Source organism: Pinus tabuliformis, chromosome 4_2, assembly GCF_031772625.1.
Source record: "Pinus tabuliformis cultivar Carrire ecotype Pingquan chromosome 4_2, CPIR1, whole genome shotgun sequence".
Taxonomy (NCBI): Eukaryota; Viridiplantae; Streptophyta; class Pinopsida; order Pinales; family Pinaceae; genus Pinus; species Pinus tabuliformis.
In genome coordinates this window covers 1,110,481,174-1,110,501,581 of record NC_142304.1, presented here as the reverse complement: position 1 = coordinate 1,110,501,581, position 20,408 = coordinate 1,110,481,174, and the positions used below count along the sequence as shown (strand labels likewise).

General features: G+C 41.4%; 1 protein-coding gene across 2 annotated transcripts in view; it reads left to right on the top strand.

The window, feature by feature from the left end:
• LOC149173560 (putative proline transporter 2) overlaps nucleotides 1-20,408 on the top strand; it is a 335,454-nt gene that overhangs the window by 219,246 nt on the left and 95,800 nt on the right. For both annotated transcript variants that reach the window (XM_089427960.1, XM_089427958.1), the window contains exon 6: nucleotides 68-283. In XM_089427960.1, the coding sequence (XP_089284086.1) occupies nucleotides 68-283 (216 nt within the window). The remainder of the gene's footprint in view (nucleotides 1-67; nucleotides 284-20,408) is intronic.

Genomic DNA, 20,408 nt, shown 5'->3' with positions numbered 1-20,408 from the left:
CTCAATTTATCGTTATTTGAAATCGCTTATTGTTATTTTCTGAGATTATCATTTTTGTCGTGTACAGGGAACATTAAAACAACCAGCTATCACAAACATGGAGAAGGTCTTATACTTCCAATTCTCAGTGGGCCTATCATTTTACTATGGGATGGCTATCATTGGATATTGGGCATACGGATCATCGGTATCAGAATATCTTCTTCGTAATGTAAGGGGACCTAAATGGGAAAAGGTTTTAGCAAATGCAACCGTATTTGTACAAACGGTCATCTCACAACAAGTAATCTCTATTGTCCTATATTTCTTGAACCCTTTTGATTTTTACTGTCTTGTTTTTGGATACATTAACTTGTTTAAAAATAAATCTTATTATAGTGGCAGCTAGTTGGATTTGATCCTGGGCCTACTCAGGATAACTCTCACCAGTTACCGATTATCCTAGTTGTTAAAAAAAGAAAAAAAAAAAATATATATATATATATATATCTTATTTATTGGTTTAGGGATATGTTCTTATTACACATTTGATTTATTAGGATAATTATACCTCTTTTAAGCAATAAATTTCATGATTTTTCAATTGTGTACAATTCCAACTTTGTTCTTTCTAGCCAGTGCATAATTTATAAGTGGTTATAGAGATTTTATTTATAGGTTGTAGTGAATGAATATATTCATGCTACTCTACATTGTGTAAGGGTAAATATAGAAGAACACCTGAGTGGACACATTATTAAAAGGTAAAAAGATAAGTTTGGAGTCATAGCTTATTTTTAAGGGATAAACTGATTGTGGAAATCTTAGTAAATATACTAGATTAATTAGGATTTTTAGATTTTTTTAATAACAAGTCAAAGATGTAGGTGATTGAGGTGATTTGATTAGGTTCCAAATTATGTTGCAAAAACAAGTTAAATGAGAGCATAAGGTGAAATAATTAGGATAATTCATTGATAACTCTTTCAATGAGTTAGAATTTCTAATGCAAGAAATGACAAAAGAGTAAGAAAATTCACTTGAAATTAATTAGTGTAGACGATGAAACTAAATGGGTTAAAGGGGAAAGTTGTGATAGTTATCCAAAAGTAGTCCACATTTTGAAATGATCTACATACTCAATTGTAAATTCCTACAAGAAACCACTTAACTTAAGCTCTATATAGAGATATATATTGAATATAACCAATAAAAAATCTAGTTCTATTAATGTAAAGATAAATCAATGAAACATGCAAAGTAGGTAGACCTAGTGTATGAGTGGAACCATGCAAAGGAATATGGTTTAGGATGGATCTATTGAACTTGCAAGGTTGGAACTAAACTAGAAAAAGTATTCCTTGTACATGTGTGGAAATGATAGGCACAATCAAGTATAATGAATTCGGAGAGATGGAAGGAGATCAACAATTAAATCAAGTAATAGTAAATGAGTGTTTCAAAGATAGAATAATTCCCTTTGAGTAAAACTATCTTACATAGAGGAATTAAAAGGTATATATAGGAAAGGAAGTGACCTAAGGCATAAGAGAATGCCAAATCAACCATTAGGGTACTAAATTCATATGAAACTATCATAATGGGTCTATTTTATATATGGTGTGAATTTTGTGTAACAATATTGTGCATTTTTAGGACTAATTTGATCCTCTATTATGTAACTTATGGATTGAAAGTCACAAATTCCCAAGGAACTATGTGGTATGATTAGTACCAAGAGATCATCTAGATTTAGGGAGTTTGTAACTATATAAATTGCAAGTACTAAATGGATTTTCAAAACTATAGACCCAATTTAAGGCATCATATTTGACCTTGGAATGAACCATGGGGTTTCATCTCCAACCAGATGTGTTAATTTAGGAATTATCCCAAAATGGTTGCCCAAGGGACCATGGTGATTCATAATTAGTGATTGAAGGATAATGAAGAAGTGAAAATAAAGATGTAAGGAACTCACTAAACTGCCATATATTCTACTAAGGTCTTATGTTTAGGTTAACCCAAGATTGGCTTGTTGACGGTGCTGGACCTGCCAACATGTCAGGGGATCTCCCCGGTAAGAAGTCCCAACTAGACCTTAGACGTTTGGAGTAGGAATCCCAACAGTGGGTGGTAAATTTATGCCTTGACTACAATAGCGCGCAGAGGTAAGCAAGATATCCTTGTCGAAAGCAAGTGTGTGACCTTGCAGAAATTCAAGAGAGATGCATGGGGAGGTTCTAACACACGGAAGGGGAAAAGAAGTGTATCCCTTAGAAGCATGTAATAGTATGCATCCTGAAAGGAACACATGAGTTGAATGACATCACAAACTAGAAAGCAGAGTAGTCGACAATCCAAAATGATGAGTTAAACCAACAACACGCTTCGATAAGATTCATACAATCACATATGTAATAGTTCATACATCAATGCATAAGTTAAAACTACATACATTGCTAAAGTAACCAGAATAGTCGAACTACAATAACAACATATGCATGAATGTGCTAGCTCTATTATATTATATAAAGTGGAAGTTCCATCCATACATACAACCATGACAGCCACTAGCCTAAATAATGGAACGTTATAGTCAACATCGCCTGCTCCTCCAAAGATACATACTCACTTTGCACTATGGAGAAGCCAAGGCTCGTCACAATAATCTCCAAGCCCTCTCTAAGCAATTCCTAGCAAAATCTTGGCTCCCAAAAGCCCATTCTATGAGTTATGACGTTCTATTTATAACAAAGGGTGGGGTGACCCTTGACATTCCCCTTTGTGGTTCTTGGACTACCCTCATGAATCTTCAACTTTATTACATAACTCTTTACATTACATATGACTATTTGTATTCCACTAATGACACTTGGAATTTCACTTTACATCATGTTTACAAAATGATACATTTTCCACATATACCCATGTGGGACAAAATTGGCTTGAGTCAGCCAGAAAAAACAACACTAAGACTCGGATGGTTATGGAAAGACTAGCTCATCAACCTCCTCCCTGTGATCCTCAGTGACGAATAGATGTCATGCTTGGTAGTGTGTAATGATGTTCGCGTACTCTTTGATGATGTCTTTCAGGAAACGAACTCTTGCCTCCATTCCTTCTAGGTATACTGATTTAGAACCTCTGTCCAACTCATCTTGTAACACGCGCAGCTTAGTCCTAAGCAAGGCTGGGTCGACGATGTACATTTGCATGTTATCTGCGCTGACTTGCAAATCTACACTAGTGGTCGTGAGCATCAACTGATCAAAGTACGCATCAAGCTCGAGTCTGACTTGGTTCTTTTCTTTAGCCTCGGTGAGTGTACCAATTGATGGGGTGCCATACTTTCTCACCATGACATCCAAACTCTTGTACAACTGTGCATACGAAGCCTTAACGCTAGTGATGAGTGGCAAGAGTTCTTCATAGTTCCACATCAGACTCTAGATGCATGCTTTTTCAAACTCTACCTGTGTCTTCATCATCTTGTGCAAGTGATGTAGGGCTCCCTTGTACCTCATTGTCCATGTTTGTACATGATCAACTGCGGCATGTATATCTATGAGTGTTCGCACTATCTTGATGCACTGCTACTGATGACCATGTAGATGGACAACTGCTTTGTGCACAATGACAAACTTGTCATGTAGTCTCCGTGTGACTATCTCAAGAGTAGATACTTCAAAAAGTATGTATTTCTTCATCTCTACTCTGGCGGATCTTGTTGATTGTTCCTCTATCTACCTGGTTGCTTGCAACTCCTTAGCCATGCGCTCATTCTTTTCTATTAAGAACTTAAAACTCGAGCTTGTGGATTTGACATAAGCCTTTATAACATCGGCCAAGGCAGTTGGATGTCTTCATACATCTTACACAATCACTCGTTCTTCAAAGTGTGCAGGTGATGCATGATCATCTAGGGTGCGTGCTCTACGTGCTTGTACAACTTTGTGTTGTGACTCATCAAAGGTTATGTTGTACACCTATTTTCCCGAATGGTCCTCAAGGAGAATGGTATCCCCTTTTTCACTCGAGACTTACTCTGTTGTTGGAGCTGGTCGAGCCTGTGGAGTGACCTTAGTCGATTTTGGCATGAGGGCAGTATCCTGATCATGTTCTGGTTGCTCTGTCTCCATGTCCAAATGTTCCACTATCAGTTCATCTTGCAGAGCATGTTCCTGTTCCTGCGGCTGCTCACCTTATTCCTTATTTGTTGTTAGTTTAGAGTCTTCAACCTGTATCGGCACGGTTTGCGTTGTTTGTGTGACTTGCACTTCCTCTAGTTCCTTTTCCTATTCCTTCTCATGCCCATGTTGTGCTTCCTTCTCTCTTCTACGCAACTCTTGTTCTTCTCTGAGCTTCTGCAGGACTTCCTACAACTTCCTTTCATCATCTTCTAGTCTTTTCTTCTCCCTCTTTCTTTGTGTTATCCTCCTGTTGCGTTGTCGCCTCCTTTCATCTATCTCCAAGGCTACCTTTTCCACAAGTGGGTATTCCTTAAACTTGTAGCTTTTCTCCATCTCTATGATTCTGGCAACCTTCCTCTTGCCTTTGTCTTGCATAGGTTTGTTTCTTGTTGTTGTTTTTGTTTCTACTCCCTGTGGTGCTTCTAGCCACTCTACTACTATGCTTACCAGTTCGTTGAGCCTAGAGGAGTTATAACAATATCTCCAGGGGTCTTCCTCTAGCCAATGACACACCCTATGGATCTAATAATAATACACTCTGACACAGTGGTCCCCGCATAAACCATGTGGATCGTACGGATTGAAAATATTTGTGCTGAACTTAAACTTCTTGAAGTCTTTGACCTCAACATCCACTTCTTTGAAACTCTCGGTCGCGTACAACCCAATTCGCACAGGAAGCATAGGCCATGGTGCCTTCTTCTTACTATGCAATCCAGCTGATAACCCCTTTGAGATGTGGCATGCAACCTCTTGCATGACCAGCTTGTTCGTGGAAAATATAGGCAACACATGCAGAGCTTTCTCTGCATTTTACATCATGATGAAGGTGCCCTTGAGTGAGGCATACCAATCTGCAATGTTCAACAACACCTCCATTTCTTCCTGGGACATGCAAGGTGGATCTTGTTCAAAGATCATCATGTACAGAGGGGTGATGAAATGGTAAAATATTCTAAGTATGACTCCTCGATAGCTGCATTTTGAGAGAAACTTGCAATACACATTCACAACACTCTCTGAAGGTGTCCATGCCCAACCCATGCTAGGAAATTGTTGACGGGCACAGATTACATCTAGTAGGTAGGCATACATGAAGAATCGTGCTTCTTAATCCTTAGGCAGACTCCAGGCATTGGATACATGCACTTTCAATTGGAGAGCCAACATGTCGAACCAGTTGAAAGGTTTTCCTTCACTTGCCAGCTAATCCAACATAGCAACCCAACTTTGTGGGAAGGTATATGTACTCCCTTGCCTTGGTCATACAAGCAGCATGCGAATATGGCCAAGAACTAGTATGCCTTCCTGAGTGTCTTTGTCATGTATATCTAGTTGGGTGTCATCCTAAACTTTGCTAGCTCCCTTACCCCACACTTTAAGATGTCTCTTGTGTGTTCATGTTGTTGTTGGGAGTGTAGAATGGTGCATCCATCCTGCTCACTAGTAGTGGCAAATGATACATCTGTTGATAATATTCTGCCTTAGAGGAAGCAAGCTTTGCTCCAGTGACACTGTTGAGTATCATTGTATTAAGACCAATGTGTGAGACAATCTAGTGGATCACATTTGCGCATGGGAACACGAGAAACCTGCATGAAACTTTGTACAATCCTGAGTTATAGATGTTCACATAGACCTGTCGATCCTCCATATTCTCCTCAAAGTTGCCTAAGAAAATAGTATTGATGTATTTCCATGTGATCTTGGTGCCCTTCTCAATGAACAGGTTTATGTTTGTGCACACGGGAAATTGCATAGACCCTTGTTCAACCAAATCCCCACTACTTCTTTCAACTATATCTTTTGATCCAGCTCTCTTGGAGGCCATGATACTAGTACTGCTGAGAAGATGCTAAAAAACCTGTCGTACCTGGAGACAGAGAAGACACTCACGGCAACACAATGTCAGATGAAAAACATTAAGAAACTTGAGAAACATTCAGGCAACAAAATGGTGACTAATGAGCAATATTGCACAGCATTGACACCAGGAAGATGAGAAACTATCAGCTGGAACTACGCATTGCGTAGTCCCAGCTGCCAGTGAGGTTCACTGCTGACTGGATTTGAACAATGCATAGTCCAATGAGGTTGACAACTGACTAAAACTACACAATGCGTAGAACAGTCAGGTTGGGTTGCTGGGTTGAACTGCACATTGTGCAGTTCCAGTGGGAAGGACTAGGCACTACCTCCTAGTATTGCACAAAGCATAGTTGGGAGATAGTGTGGGTAGCCTCTGCACAATTCCTGGAGGCAAGGCAGAGCCTTAGCTGCCAGGATTGCGCAAATCATGTTGGGAGAGACAAGATTTGGACCAAGAAAGCCCGAATCTACCCAAAGGCAACCTGAAAACACGAAGGATTGAATGTGTGTGTGAAGTTGGTGTAGATCTGAGTGAAATAGACATGCATGCAATTTGAGCAAGTGCATAAATCAGTGAAACGACAAAACCAAGAAGCTCATGAAGCGAGTCGCTGAAACGATGATTATGAGTGCATAAACAATTTTATGCATGCGATACTAAGGAAAGGTAATGAAAAACTTGAAACAACACTTCTATAAGCTAAAAGACATTGAAACTCCAACACTCATTCCATAAAAGGAAGGAAACAACACTCATACAAGCTGAAAACTAAAAAGTGACAAAAAAAGTGGCAAAATGCATGAAAAGCAAAACTTACCCGGAAAAGTTGCGCTGAATGTACTGAAGGTTCCTATATGCCTCGAGAATGCCATAGATCCAAGATCTAATGTGAATAATGAGTTCTAACGCTTCGTTTAAATATATTTGGTGAAATTAGGTTTTATGACGCACATCCCACAAATCTAGGAAAAGGTGACACTTGGCGGGGAGTTTCTAAAAATGAATTTTCATGTAACTCCCATTGCTAAAAATACATCCCTAGAATTTCAGGATTCCTTTTCACTTTTTTATTTTTTCAGGAAAAGTTTCCTAGTGTGCAAAGAAGGATTGTGCAATTCTAGAGGGAATCGGGTAACCTACTGGAACATTTGACAGACAACCACTGAGGGAAAACTTCTGCGTTGTTTCCAGGCTGAATTGCCCTGGCTAGCTAGTCAACTTTGCGCAATTTTCTAGATCAGTGATGTTGGGCTGCTTTGCGCATTTCTGGAGAGTAGTGCAGCTAGCCAGTTTTGCGCAATTCTGGAGAACATTGCAACTGGCCTGGGCTGCTCTACACATTTCTGAAGAGATGTGCAGCTGGGCCAATTCTGCGCATTTTTGGAGGGAAATGTAGCTAGCCTGGGCTGCTCTGTGCAATTTTGGAGAGCAATGCCAATTGGTTGAAACTACGCATTTCTGGACAACAGTGTCAGTTGGCTTGCTATGCGCAATTTCTGAGTGTAGGGTAGTTGTTGGGCTGCTCTGCGCAATTCCTGAGGGGAAGATAGACCGTCCTCCAGGTTTGTGCAATTTTTCTCGACAGCTGATTGACCAGATGTGAACCAAGTGTCAGATGTGCTTTTGGTTGACCGACGGGACAAGTGAGTGAACACAAGCTATTAAACGATAGGTGAAAATGAATAAACACAAGCACATAATCAGTGTAGGCTAGCTGGGATGGCTTTGAGGAGGGAGGCACCAAAACGAAGAGAAGGAAAAATTTTGGAGGGTGGTTGTAGCTGCTACAACATTGGCAACACACTGGTAGAACTCCAGATCTCTTTATGGACCTTGTTCATGAAAAGCGAGTCTAACTCCTCCAGAAGTATTGTTCGATTCTTCTATTATCACGGCTTCAACACTACGCTTGAGTTGAAGATATAGTCCCTTACCATTCTCTTGATCGGTTAGCACATGTTCCAAGCCAAGTCAAGTCAGTTGTTTCAATTTGGGATGAGGGGTCTATTGGTGCAAAAGTAATAAAGGTGTGAGAGTTTTAGTTTCATCTATGGTGTTGCTCCGCTGCCAACATGCCTGTACATTACCCCAGCGGAGTCACGCAAGAAAACAAGCATCGCTCTGCTACCAGCAAACCTGGTCAGTACCCCAGCAGAGTTACTTGCATCACCTCTCTACATAAGAAGCCTTTCTCTTCTTTCACCTTATTTAATTTTCATTTTTCATCATTTTTTTTCATTTTTTAAAGAACTATGCATAGGCACTTATTTATTTCAGAGGCAGAATAGGGATCCTGACTTATTGAGAGTAAAATAGGTTGTCCCTTCAAAGAATTATTTTATATATACCTCTAGCAATACTTGTTAAGGCTTTCCCCCTCACCTTACTCTACTTGACTGAATTGACAAGGGTTAACCCAAAAGAACCAATTAGAGTAGGTGGTACTAGTTAAAGTGCAAGTGTTGTGTTTTCACCAAGACTCACTCTGAACAAAACATATTTTCCATCAGGGTATCAATGACCAAAGACAACAATTTCTTTCATAAAGAGAGAGGACAACAGATAACCAAGTGTTGGTAGTTGTACAAGTCCTCTTGTGCTTTACTTTCTTGTCTCGAGAGTGTTGTGGGGAAAAATGCCTATGCAGGACGATCCTATCCACCTAAGGTGTGACAATGCCTTAGCAACAAACAGAAACAGCTATTCTAGTATTCTTCCTTTATGAATTAAGAATGAAGAGAGATGGATGGACTAACCGGTGTCTTCCGTTTGTCCCTCGATCCGGTTTCTCTTCTCTTTGGGAGTTCCCAGCTACTTGCCTTCTCGCTTGCCCAGCTTCAAGAGGTTTCTGCAAGATCACAAGAAGAGAACACTACACAAAGACATAGATTCATATTCATAACTAGTTCAGGATTAGAAATAAACTAAACATACTAATGCAATCGTACATCAAAGATACACCAGTATATAGGAGAAACCAAGATAGCTTTATTGATGAATAACAAGGTTGAGGAAGAGATACAACCCAGAAGGCTCCAATCTAGCATCTCCTTCCTAGCAAATGAAATTCCTATCTTCCCCTTCCTTCAAAGCATTAAGCACCCAATGATTCCAATCTCAAACCAACAACAATTCTTTGCAATAACAAAATTCCAACCTCTAGATCTCATGGAAGAGAGATCCATATATAGATGTTTGGAGAGAGGATGAGTCAGCTTGAGATCTCACTAGTGTCCTCTCCCTCTGTCAGTTCTTGATTCCACTTGGAGGTTCTTGCTTCCACTTGGAGATTGGGAACCTCTTACTCATCACTAGTCGAATTCACTGAGGCAAGTGTCATTGAGGAAGATTTTGGAAGCTTCCTGGGTCTTGACACCTCTTGGAATGAACTTTCCATTTGTCAACTCTCGCTCAGCACACCCTGGTAGTGCTTCTACCTGCGTTGCAGTGCAGGTAGCCAGTGTTGACTTTGCATTTCAGCGCAAACACCTAGTGGAGCCACTGAATTGATCCTGAATTGACTTGTTTTTGAGCAATTTCTGGTGGAGAACTTCTGTGAATTGCTGTGGTTTGTTAGCCTTGTTCCTCTAGGGGTAGGAACAACATGTTTAGGGACTTTGGATCCTTAGATTATGGACATTTCATGCTTATAGCTGTAAGGCACAAAAATGTCTATAACAGTTGCCCCCTAAAGTATGAGGCCGTTTATCGGGTGAAATGCTTTATCAGGAGGATCCGAAGTTCATTCATTGCTTGGAGGAGACCTGTAATACAATACAATACAATACATTATTTTTCATACTGCTTTCATGATCTAGCTGAGGTGGGCATTCCCATGCTCAGCTTTATAAATTCATTTTTCTGTACATAGAACAGACAATCATCTGATGGTAGACTGATAATTTTGATGAAACTATCATCCTTTGGGTAGGATGATTATCTGCTACAATGATGTACATGTCAATGTCTTTATCTTTCCTGAATATATATCGCAGCCTGGATGGATGAAACTAGATCCTGGATCTTCAAACTCGTTCGATATTCACTCTAAGTACAAGTCGATCCATGTGAGAAATGTTCTGAAGTCGAACATGGAAAGACATCGCTTGATTACCGGTCAATGAGGTAAACCGTTAACAAGCGTGAGAGGAATCACCGATAATGATAATGAACCTCAAGGTACTGCAGTACAATTCACATGGTGTGAATAAAGGACTTGGCGTCAAACACCACGCAAAATCTTCCGGTCGAAGGTCATTGATGTATACCTGTCGCCGGAAGTGAGAAACTTGCCATTGAGGCATGCAAGCTTCAAAGTACTGAAGGGTTTGTTCCTAGATCAACTTCTTGGATAATGAGTTGATGTCGACAAGAAGAGATCCGTCAAAGGAGGGCCTTAATGAATCCCACATCAATGGCATGGAACGGAGCTAATGATTTTGATGGAGGTGAAAACGATCTGTGACATATGATTCAGGGTGGCGGTCATGAAAGGATGAAGGATAATGTACAGCAGTGGATGGGACATGGTTGACTTTTCTGAACGACTTCTCTTGAACATATGGCGACACTGATGCGATGGATCAGTAGCATTACCCCAAATATGGATGGTATGGTGAGACCATGGTGATGTGACCGGTGAATGAAACAACCCAACCCGATTGTGGTACGGAGGAAAAGTGTCATGTTCAAGAGCGACTTGCTACCATCAAATTTTTCTTGAGTTTCTCCCAATTTTCCCCAGTCATTGCTGACCAGTACCTCTTTATTTTTGTCAAGCTTGAGGAGGATAACATATGCTTGTTCTATAACTTTCCCTTCGGGCAAGCCCATCGCTATGTTTTAACGAGCCTAGCGATAGTGAAACTCGTTCTCGTCTAAAGACAAGTTTGTCGCTATTTAATGATTTTAACGAATCTAACGACAAAGATAACTTGGTCCTTTTCATTTTTAGAGAGTCTGAAAAGGTACATAAAGTTAACTCCAAAAGTCCTTTTTCATCATCTAATCCCTTACGTCCGAAAAAGTATAAAACAATACAGAAGGGACGAGTTTTCGATAGTTTTAACGAGCCGAATAAAACAAGCTCTCGATCTTTTTGTGCAATGATCCCTCAGGTCCAAAAAGATTAAAATCTAGAGGAGGGATAGCACTTCATGTCCCTTTAACGAGCTGGAAGGCCAAGGACTCGGCAATCTTTTCATATTTTACGAGTCATATGAAAAGAGCTTAAAGAAGACTCGTCTTTTGAGGAACGAGTGATGAAACAGGTTAGCAGCTGATTCCAGGTACAGGTTGGAATTTTCCAATCATGGCAGTGTCACAAGGATGGCTAGTGAAATCACTCTTCGCAGTTGTTCCTCAAAATGGGTAAACAAACATATGGAGGTGAACGATCGGCCAATGGAAAAGTGGAGGTGACGGGCAAACACGACCAAGGCTTTAATGGCTGATGATATTACATTCACTGCGGTTATTTACCGGGTAGTTCATTTTTTAACGAGCTTAAACGCGGATTGAAACACTTGCTCGATCTTATGTTTATTTTTTAACGAGCATGAACTATGTGCTAAAACTGCTCGGATCTTGCGTTTATTTGTTAACGAGCATGAACTGTGTGCTAAAACTACTTGATTACCTAGTCATATGATCAGAATGTCTCATTAAGATTCTATTTTTTATGGAGCTTCATCTTACAAAGCTATGCCCCGCATCCTTTCGTTATGCAAGTTCGGAAACGGCTAATCCTACGAGTTTAAAGGGTTATACCTACAAGTTTAAAGGGAGGACCTAAAAATTTAAAAAATAAATAGTCGCCCCTTGCTTGCACTCCGAAAGGTTTGCATGCCCCCAGGTATAAAACAGAGTTTCAAGGTTACCCCTACTTTAGTCCGGCAAAACAATTGTTTTACCGAGAGAGGCCTACCTCTTTCAGGTTACCAAAGATTGCTCCATTCGCGGCCACGAATAAAACACTTCTTCGGCGATGTCTACCGAGATAAACAAAGGTGAGCGACGAAGCCCGCCAACTCACATAACTTTGACAAAAGAATCTTATTCTAGAACAACCCCTCTTCCAATCACGGACGGGGTACGGACTAGTCATATTCTCCCGCGGAAACCTACCCTACACCCAAAGTTTTCCTGCCGAAGCAGACCAGGATGCATGCCCCCTGGGTTTCAGTCATATCCTCCTGAATTACTCGCGCTCATCAGGAGGACGGACCATGGGTTGAGACATTTCTTGCGTGAAGAGACCATTTAGGGATGGTATATTACTATTTGCGATGCGTGATCCGGGAAATGAAAGCTGGTCCACAAGCTTGACACTCTTCCTTCGTGCGGAAAACACATTACTCTAAAGAGTGAGGAGACGATGGCTCCCATGCAATATATATAGTCTCGTCCAAGGAGTAGGTTATAATCCAAGGGTCCTTGAACGACCATCACGTTCATTTGAACGGTCTTCCCTTTCAATGTTATGGGCACATTGGGGAGGATCCCTAAAGGTCGACTGGTTCCTTCATCAAAGCCTATCAGATTTCTCATTTCAGGCAAAAGCGTTGGCGAACCAAGCACTTTCCAAGAAATAGAGGAAAGGATACTCACAGATGCACCCTCATCAATGATAGTGCCAGCCATTACCATTCTGTATATTTGAACGATAATCCTGAATGGTATGCTTTCCGGTAAACGGGGTCTGCCTAGTTGGTTCCAGTCGAACGAGACAACTAGGTTGCTTGGTGGTGGGACCGAATAGACGGCCGGGTATGACTCTGACGAAGTTCCTTCCTGTGATAAAGGAATGGTCAAATTGCCCACTGGTTCGTCAGAGTCTGTGTTGATGAAGAGAATTTGGACAGTGTCGTCTTTATTCTCCTCTGTGACGGTATCATTCGAAGATAGACCCTCTGAAGGCAAAACTGGGTCAACTGCCACCTCAACCTTTTGACTTTCGTCAGGTATGGATTCAGACGGTTCATCCTCAATGATAGGTGCTTCGGCTGACCACCTGAGCGGGCCAGCCGGGTTCTCAACTGGTGAAGGACTTGGCAGGAGTTTTTGATATCCAGGAGGAAGTTGCACTGGTAAAACCGGGCGATCTTCCAAAACTCTTTTAGCCTTGTCTAAGAAGGGACAATGGTGGATGGCATGGTCGCCTTCACATAGTTTGCAGGGAAATCTAGCTTTCCCTCTCTGTCCTGTGACTTCACTTTCACTAGTTGACGGTGGGTTGTCAACATGGCTATCAGAGGTTGACGCCACCGAATTGTGCAAACGGGGAGACCAGTCCCTTAGTATCCGAGGGATGCAGGGACAATCTTTGTGGAAGTGGTCTCCCTTGCATATGACACATGGCGATTTAGGCCTAGTCAGTGTTGTGTGTGGATTTTTGTCAGACGCCACGTGTTTGCCCCCAGTCGCTTTTGGCTCCTTCTTCTTCTTCTCTTTCTTCTTCTTTTCCTTCTTCTCCTTAGGAACTTGGTTTTTTGTTTTACCAGTTCCGTCAAGCGAAGAGGAAGGAGGAGAGGGAGAATTAGATGAAGTAGAAGGCTGGTGGGTAACTCTGGTCTAGTCTGACTTTTGATTCAACTGTTCAGGAATAGTGGTGCTCTGAACGACATTGGTTGAGAAGAGCCAGACCGACATGCCAATTGTCAGTCCTGGAAGCGACAATGTGGCCATATGGGGCGCACCAACATCTCCCCAAGAGGAGAAGGGACTAGGATTTCCACCAAGGGGAATTCCTTGGTTGGTGTGCTCCATTTTCTCAACCTAAAGATCGACGCAGGAATAGGGGTGATTGTTCCGTTTAAAATAAATTTTAACGACGCTTTAGACACAACTTGCTTTTTCAATTTTAAAGAGTCTAGAAAAAGCTAAAGATGACTCTAGTCTCCCTCGATGTTTTAACGAGCCCGAAGTGACAAATGCTCGGATGGACTTTTTCCGTTATAGAGTCTGAAAAAGGCCAAAAGGAACTGCTCTGGAGATCTAGGTAGAGGGTGTGCCAAACTTTTCGCAAAACCACAGAATACTTTTTAAGGTACGGGCGATCGATCTTCCTGAATGTTGTGTTCAGTGCATTGCGATTAGTAGGGCGGCCGACATGGATTCCTAAGGATAAAGGTTTTATGCCTATAGGGGTCTCCCAATATATACACGACGGTACGTGGGAGCACAATCTGTACTGGCACTATCGTCCCTCAGGAGGAATCACCCACCATCAACAAGATCGACAGTCACCAGGCTTTACGACGCCGAAACACGTCTCTAGCCTAGACCTCTATGTTGTGCGTTATGTTGCAAAGCGTTGTTAAGTTCATTCAATTTATTTTAGGTTGATCTTTTTAGAAGTTTGCCTTTTGAGGTTCACCACAAGATGTATGATACAATTCCTAAATGCAGTCTAAAGATGATAAGCAAGCTTTATATCTTTTCAACTTATGAAAATCCTAGCTACAAAGGGAAAAGAAAGACACCATCTTTTCTCAAAGAGCAATCAGCACACTCTAATGCACTTTTCCTAAATCAAACATGCAAACTATCAAGATGCAAATGCACAATGCAGGTGTTTGTTTTCCGCTTTCTTAGTATTGATGCCTACAAAGAAAGCTTTTTGTACAACTTTGAATTTTCTTTTAAATGACAAATACAAACAAGTTTACTTTTTCCCGAAATCAGAGAGGGTAGAAGAGATTAGAACACTTAACGAATTTCGAAATGAATACTTGTTTTCGACACTTAAAAGAGACAAACTCAAACCAAAAGCAAAAGTAAATGTATAATCAACTGTAAACAGCCAATGAACTCTCTCCTAAGATCACAATCAACAGATCTGAATCAAGGGCTACAGGATGACTATTTCACTCTTGCAAAGGAAAACTGTAAATGACGCCACAAACACATAAAAACACTCACAGTCTTTTTGTACAAAAGGAGGCGGAATTTAAGCAGAGAAAAGGAGTTATCAGACTGGTACCTATGCTGGTTACAGGCTGCAAAAATCAGAGATCAAAACAAGGCAAAACAGAGCAGAGAACCCCAGCTGCCCAAGGCCAAATTGGATCAGCGCACCCTCAACACAGGGGTTTTGACATTTAGCGCAGGTAGCCTTCACAGGACCTGCGTTGAAATGCAGAACCTCTTCACAGGGTCTGCGTTGAAGGAGAAACGAGAGTTTCTCACTGGGTTCTGGGTCACAGTTTGCTATTTAATCTACAGTTTCAGGCCAAATAAAAGCAACAAGAAAGGTATAATCAAAGGGATGCTTTGATGGAGTACTAAGATCTATCACAAAGGATCATCAAATCATTTGTGAGTCCATAGTTCAGATCATAGACAAATCCAGTGATTGGATCAAAGCAACACCTGTCTACTTTGCATCTGAGAATAGCAGATGCAGTTCGATTGTTGTTGTTGAGTCTATGAAACAAACAATGATAGAGACACAAATAAAATGACTAAACAGATCTCCCCAGTGGAGTCGCCAATTTGTTGTGGGGAAAAATGCCTATGCAGGACAATCCTATCCACCTAAGGTGTGACAATGCCTTAGCAACAAACAGAAACAGCTATTCTAGTATCTTCCTTTATGAATTAAGAATGAAGAGAGATGGATGGACTAACCGGTGTCTTCAGTTTGTCCCTCGATCCGGTTTCTCTTCTCTTTGGGAGTTCCCAGCTACTTGCCTTCTCGCTCGCCCAGCTTCAAGAGGTTTCTGCAAGATCACAAGAAGAGAACACTACACAAAGACATAGATTCATATTCATAACTAGTTCAGTATTAGAAATAAACTAAACATACTAATGCAATCATACATCAAAGATACACCAGTATATAGGAGAAACCAAGATAGCTTTATTGATGAATAACAAGGTTCAGGAAGAGATACAACCCAGAAGGCTCCAATCCAGCATCTCCTTCCCAGCAAATGAAATTCCTATCTTCCCCTTCCTTCAAAGCATTAAGCACCCAATGATTCCAATCTCAAACCAACAACAATTCTTTGCAATAACAAAATTCCAGCCTCTAGATCTCATGGAAGAGAGATCCATATATAGATGTTTGGAGAGAGGATGAGTCAGCTTGAGATCTGACTAGTGTCCTCTCCCTCTGTCAGTTCTTGATTCCACTTGGAGATTGGGAACCTCTTACTCATCACTAGTCGAATTCACTGAGGCAAGTGTCATTGAGGAAGATTCTGGAAGCTTCCTGGGTCTTGACACCTCTTGGAATGAACTTTCCATTTGTCGACTCTCGCTCAGCGCACCCTGGTAGTGCTTCTACCTACGTTGTAGTGCAGGTAGCCAGTGTTGACTTTGCATTTCAGCGCAGACAGCTAGTGGAGCCACTGAATTGATCCTGAATTGACTTGTTTTTGAGCAGTTTCTGGTGGAGAACTTCTGTGAGTTGCTGTGGTTTGTTAGCCTTGTTCCTCTAGGGGTAGGAACAACATGTTTAGGGACTTTGGATCCTTAGATTATGGACATTTCATGCTTATAGATGTAAGGCACAAAAATTTCTATAACAGAGAGCCACACACGGTTTCATGTGAAACTAAACCTATGGGTGAAAAACAAGCAAACAAACAGAAAGCAAAGGACAGAAGTAAATGAAAGCAAAGCAAGAAATGAAAGCAATGCAAACAAAGTAAACAAAGACTACTTTGGAAAAGGTAAGACTATGCCTTTGCCAAGTTTTTCTACCTTCACCCTCATATGTGTTCTATGACAAGTCATTCCATAACTCCTTTGAGATTTCAAATTCATTTCCATAAGACATATATCTCAAAGGACGAAGTGTAACATAAGTCATGATAGATGTGCAAAGATTCAAAATACACTTTGAGGACTCAGCTTGTCATTTGGCCCTCCTTTTAGCACTAGAAATGTTTACGGTGTTAGACTCGCCAACATGTTAGGGGATCTCCCCGATAAGAAGTCCCAACTAGACCTCAGACTATTTGGAGTAGGAGTCCCAGTAGTGGGTAGTAAAGTGTTGTAGCGGCTACAACCACCCTCCAAATTTTTTCCTTAGTTTCATTTTGGAGCCTCCCTACCAACCATCCTCGGCAACATGTCTTGCATTGTCAAGTACATGAGCTTCAGTGGTTCTCTAGCAGATTTCCAGCCTGTGCATGATAGCTTATTTCACATCCCTCACAGGCTGCTTCTCCAGACTTGATCCAGCTGTTGGTTGAGCATCTACCTCATGAAATTGCACAATTCTGAATGGGAACAAATCTTCACTCTAGATATTGCGCAATCCTGACTGGCAGCTTGCTGGGCTCAAAAACTGCATAATCCTGTCAGTCAACCTTCCCAATAAAAACTGCACAATCTAGCCTAGTAGGACTACTCAACCCAGAAATTGCGCAATTCTGGGCAGCAATCAATTGCTCCTCCTAGAAATTGCGCAATTCCTCTAGGAAGCCAGCCCAGTTCCCTCCCAGAAATGCGCAAATTTCTCCCTCAGGCAAGAAGGCTATATCATGTTCCATCAAGTTGACCGGTTGCAACCGGGATCAAGAAAAATTGACTTGAATGCATGGGTTTCTTCTTCCCAAAATAGCAAAAAATAACATGCAAAAAGCATCCCTAGATTTTAGGGACCTATTTTTAGCAATTGGAGATTACACGCAAAGATTGTTTTAGAAACTTCCCTCCAAGTGTCGCTTTTTCCTTGATTTGTGGCATGCGCATCATAAGCCTCAAACTTATTTATTTGACGCTTTGGAGCTCACTTCTTCACATCGATCTTGGAGCTCTAACATCCCACAACACATTCAGGAGTCTTCAACACATCCAGCTCAACGATTTTCTCAACGATTTCCAAGTAAGTCCACTGAACTTGTCTTTTGCAGCATTTTTCTCATTTTTTGTGTTTTGGCTTATGTGAATGATGTCTGCTTGATTTCTGTGAATGCTTTCTATCATTTACATGCATATTAGCTTGTACTAGCACCATTTCAGTTTTCGTTAGCATCTCATTGTTGTCGCATGCATGACACTGTTTTGCACGAATGGTCGTTGATTTGGTGACTTGTTTCACACACATGCATGTCATTCCATTTTTTGAATCTTTCATTCATTGTTTGCATGCAAAACCATTCACTCCTGCTTACACTCAGTATCGCCATGCATTCACTACTTCATTTTCTTTCAGTTGCCTGTCGGAAAGTCTGGGCAACCTTGGCCCAGACTCTGCTTTACCAAGACAGCATTGTGCAATCCTGAGAGGGAAGGCTCTGCCTTCCTCCATGAAAATGTGCATTTCTTCCCAGTGACTATCCTTCGGTATTTCATTGTACAATTCTGACAAGCAGTGGCTGCTAGCCTAGAAAATTTCACAATGCGGTCACTGGGCCTACAACCCTTACCAACCGAAATTTTACATTATGCAATCCCAACACCCAGCAAGCCAGTCTGGATCGTGTATTACACAATTTCATCATTCAACCAACCTACTAGTAGTCCAAACTGCCTTTTGTGCAGTTCTGGAAGCCAGTCTCTTGACCTCCCAAGAAAAATTGTGCAATCCTTGCTAGTCAATCCCCAGGTATGTAGCATGTCATCCCTCAAGTTTGCGTTGGTTTTATTTGACAAATTTCTTGCCATGCATGTCATCATGTCTCCATATCTAGTAGGTGTTCATCCATCTCTTAGCAGTTCAGGATCAATGACCTCGAAGAGAGAAGGATCAAAGGACACCGACAGAAGCGCAACTGGAGAAACAGTTGAGCGAGTGTCTACAAGTTTGTCGATTTATGAAGACACCAAGTTGATTGTAGACAGAGAAATCAGGCTGAAATGGCAAGAGTTCAATGATGCATTCTTAGGAACATTTGAGGAAGACCTCGAAGACCGCCAAGTCTATGTGAACATTCACAAGTCTGGCATGTACCGGATTGCATGCAAGTATCCCGTGTTCCCATGCACGGACATGATACATTGGATCGTCTTGCACACTGATCCCGAGATGATGACATTGAGCAATGTCAGCAGGATGGAGATTGCTACCTTCAGGGCCTAGGATTATGAACAGATGTACCATATGTCAAAGCTAGTGATCACCATGGAGACACCTTTTAGCCTACCCATCAGTAATGCCAACTCTAGGGATATCTTGAAGAACTGGGTGAAGGAGCCGGCCAAATTCAGGATGACACCCAACCAGGTTGACAAAACAAAGATATTGCAGAAGACATATCAATACTTGGTCATCTTTGCATGTTGCATGTATGGCCAAGATAACATGGAAACCTTCCCGCAGAGTTTGGTGATCGCGTTGGACCAACTAGCCAGTGAAGGCAAAGCATGCAACTGGTCTGACATGTTGGATTATTAGCTAAAGGAATAAGTAAGAAGAGCTCAGCAGCCACCCAAAGGTCAGCAAGTAGAAATCTACATGGCTTCTTACATATTGGATCCAATCTATGCCCGTTAGGAATTCTCGGGCTTAAAGTGGGCATGGACATCGGCGAAAACCTCTGTGAATACTTATTGTAAAATGTTGTCCAAATGCAGCTTCATAGGAGTCATCACACAGTTGTTAGATCATTTTTTCACGCCGATATACAAGTTGATATTTGAGCAGGATCCACCTTGCATGTTGAAGGAAGCAATGGAGACACCGATCAATATAGTGGATTGGTATGCCTCACTATCCCACACCTTCATACGAATGTACAACATGGAGAAGTTTTTGCATGTTTTGTTGAAGTTTTCCATGGACAAGCTCGTCATGCAGGGAGTATCATATCACATCTCGGTAGGATTGTCACCTAGGCTGCACCAGAAGAAGAAGGTACCTTGGCCCGCTCTTCCATTGCGGATCGAGTTATATGAGATACAAAACCTCAAGCATGCAGATGTCGAAACAAAGCAGATCAATAAATATCCTTTTGACGTCCAAAGCTTCAATTTGCATGACCCACACTATATTGTAAAAGATCACTGCGCAAGAGTACAATTTCATTAGATCCACGGGGCATGTCAATGGGCAGAGGAAGACCCATGGATATATTGTTATAATTTCTCCAGGCCCAATGAACTGGTCGGCATCGCTGTGGAATGGTTAGCAAAGTAGCGTGAAGCAGCATCCAGGAGAGCATTGGCAGCAACAGCAACAGAGGTAAACATACCGACGCGTGATAAAGGCAAGAGGAATATTTTCAACAACGTGGAGGTAGAACAAAGCTGCAAGTTCAGAGCATACCCACTTGTGTAGAAAAACACTTTGGCAATAGAGGCGAAGATAAAACAGCGCAACAAGAGGAATGCGCAAAGGCAATGAAAAAAACGGAGAATGGAGGAAATAGAGAAGGAGTTGCATGAGTTGAAGGATAAAATCCGTAAGGAAT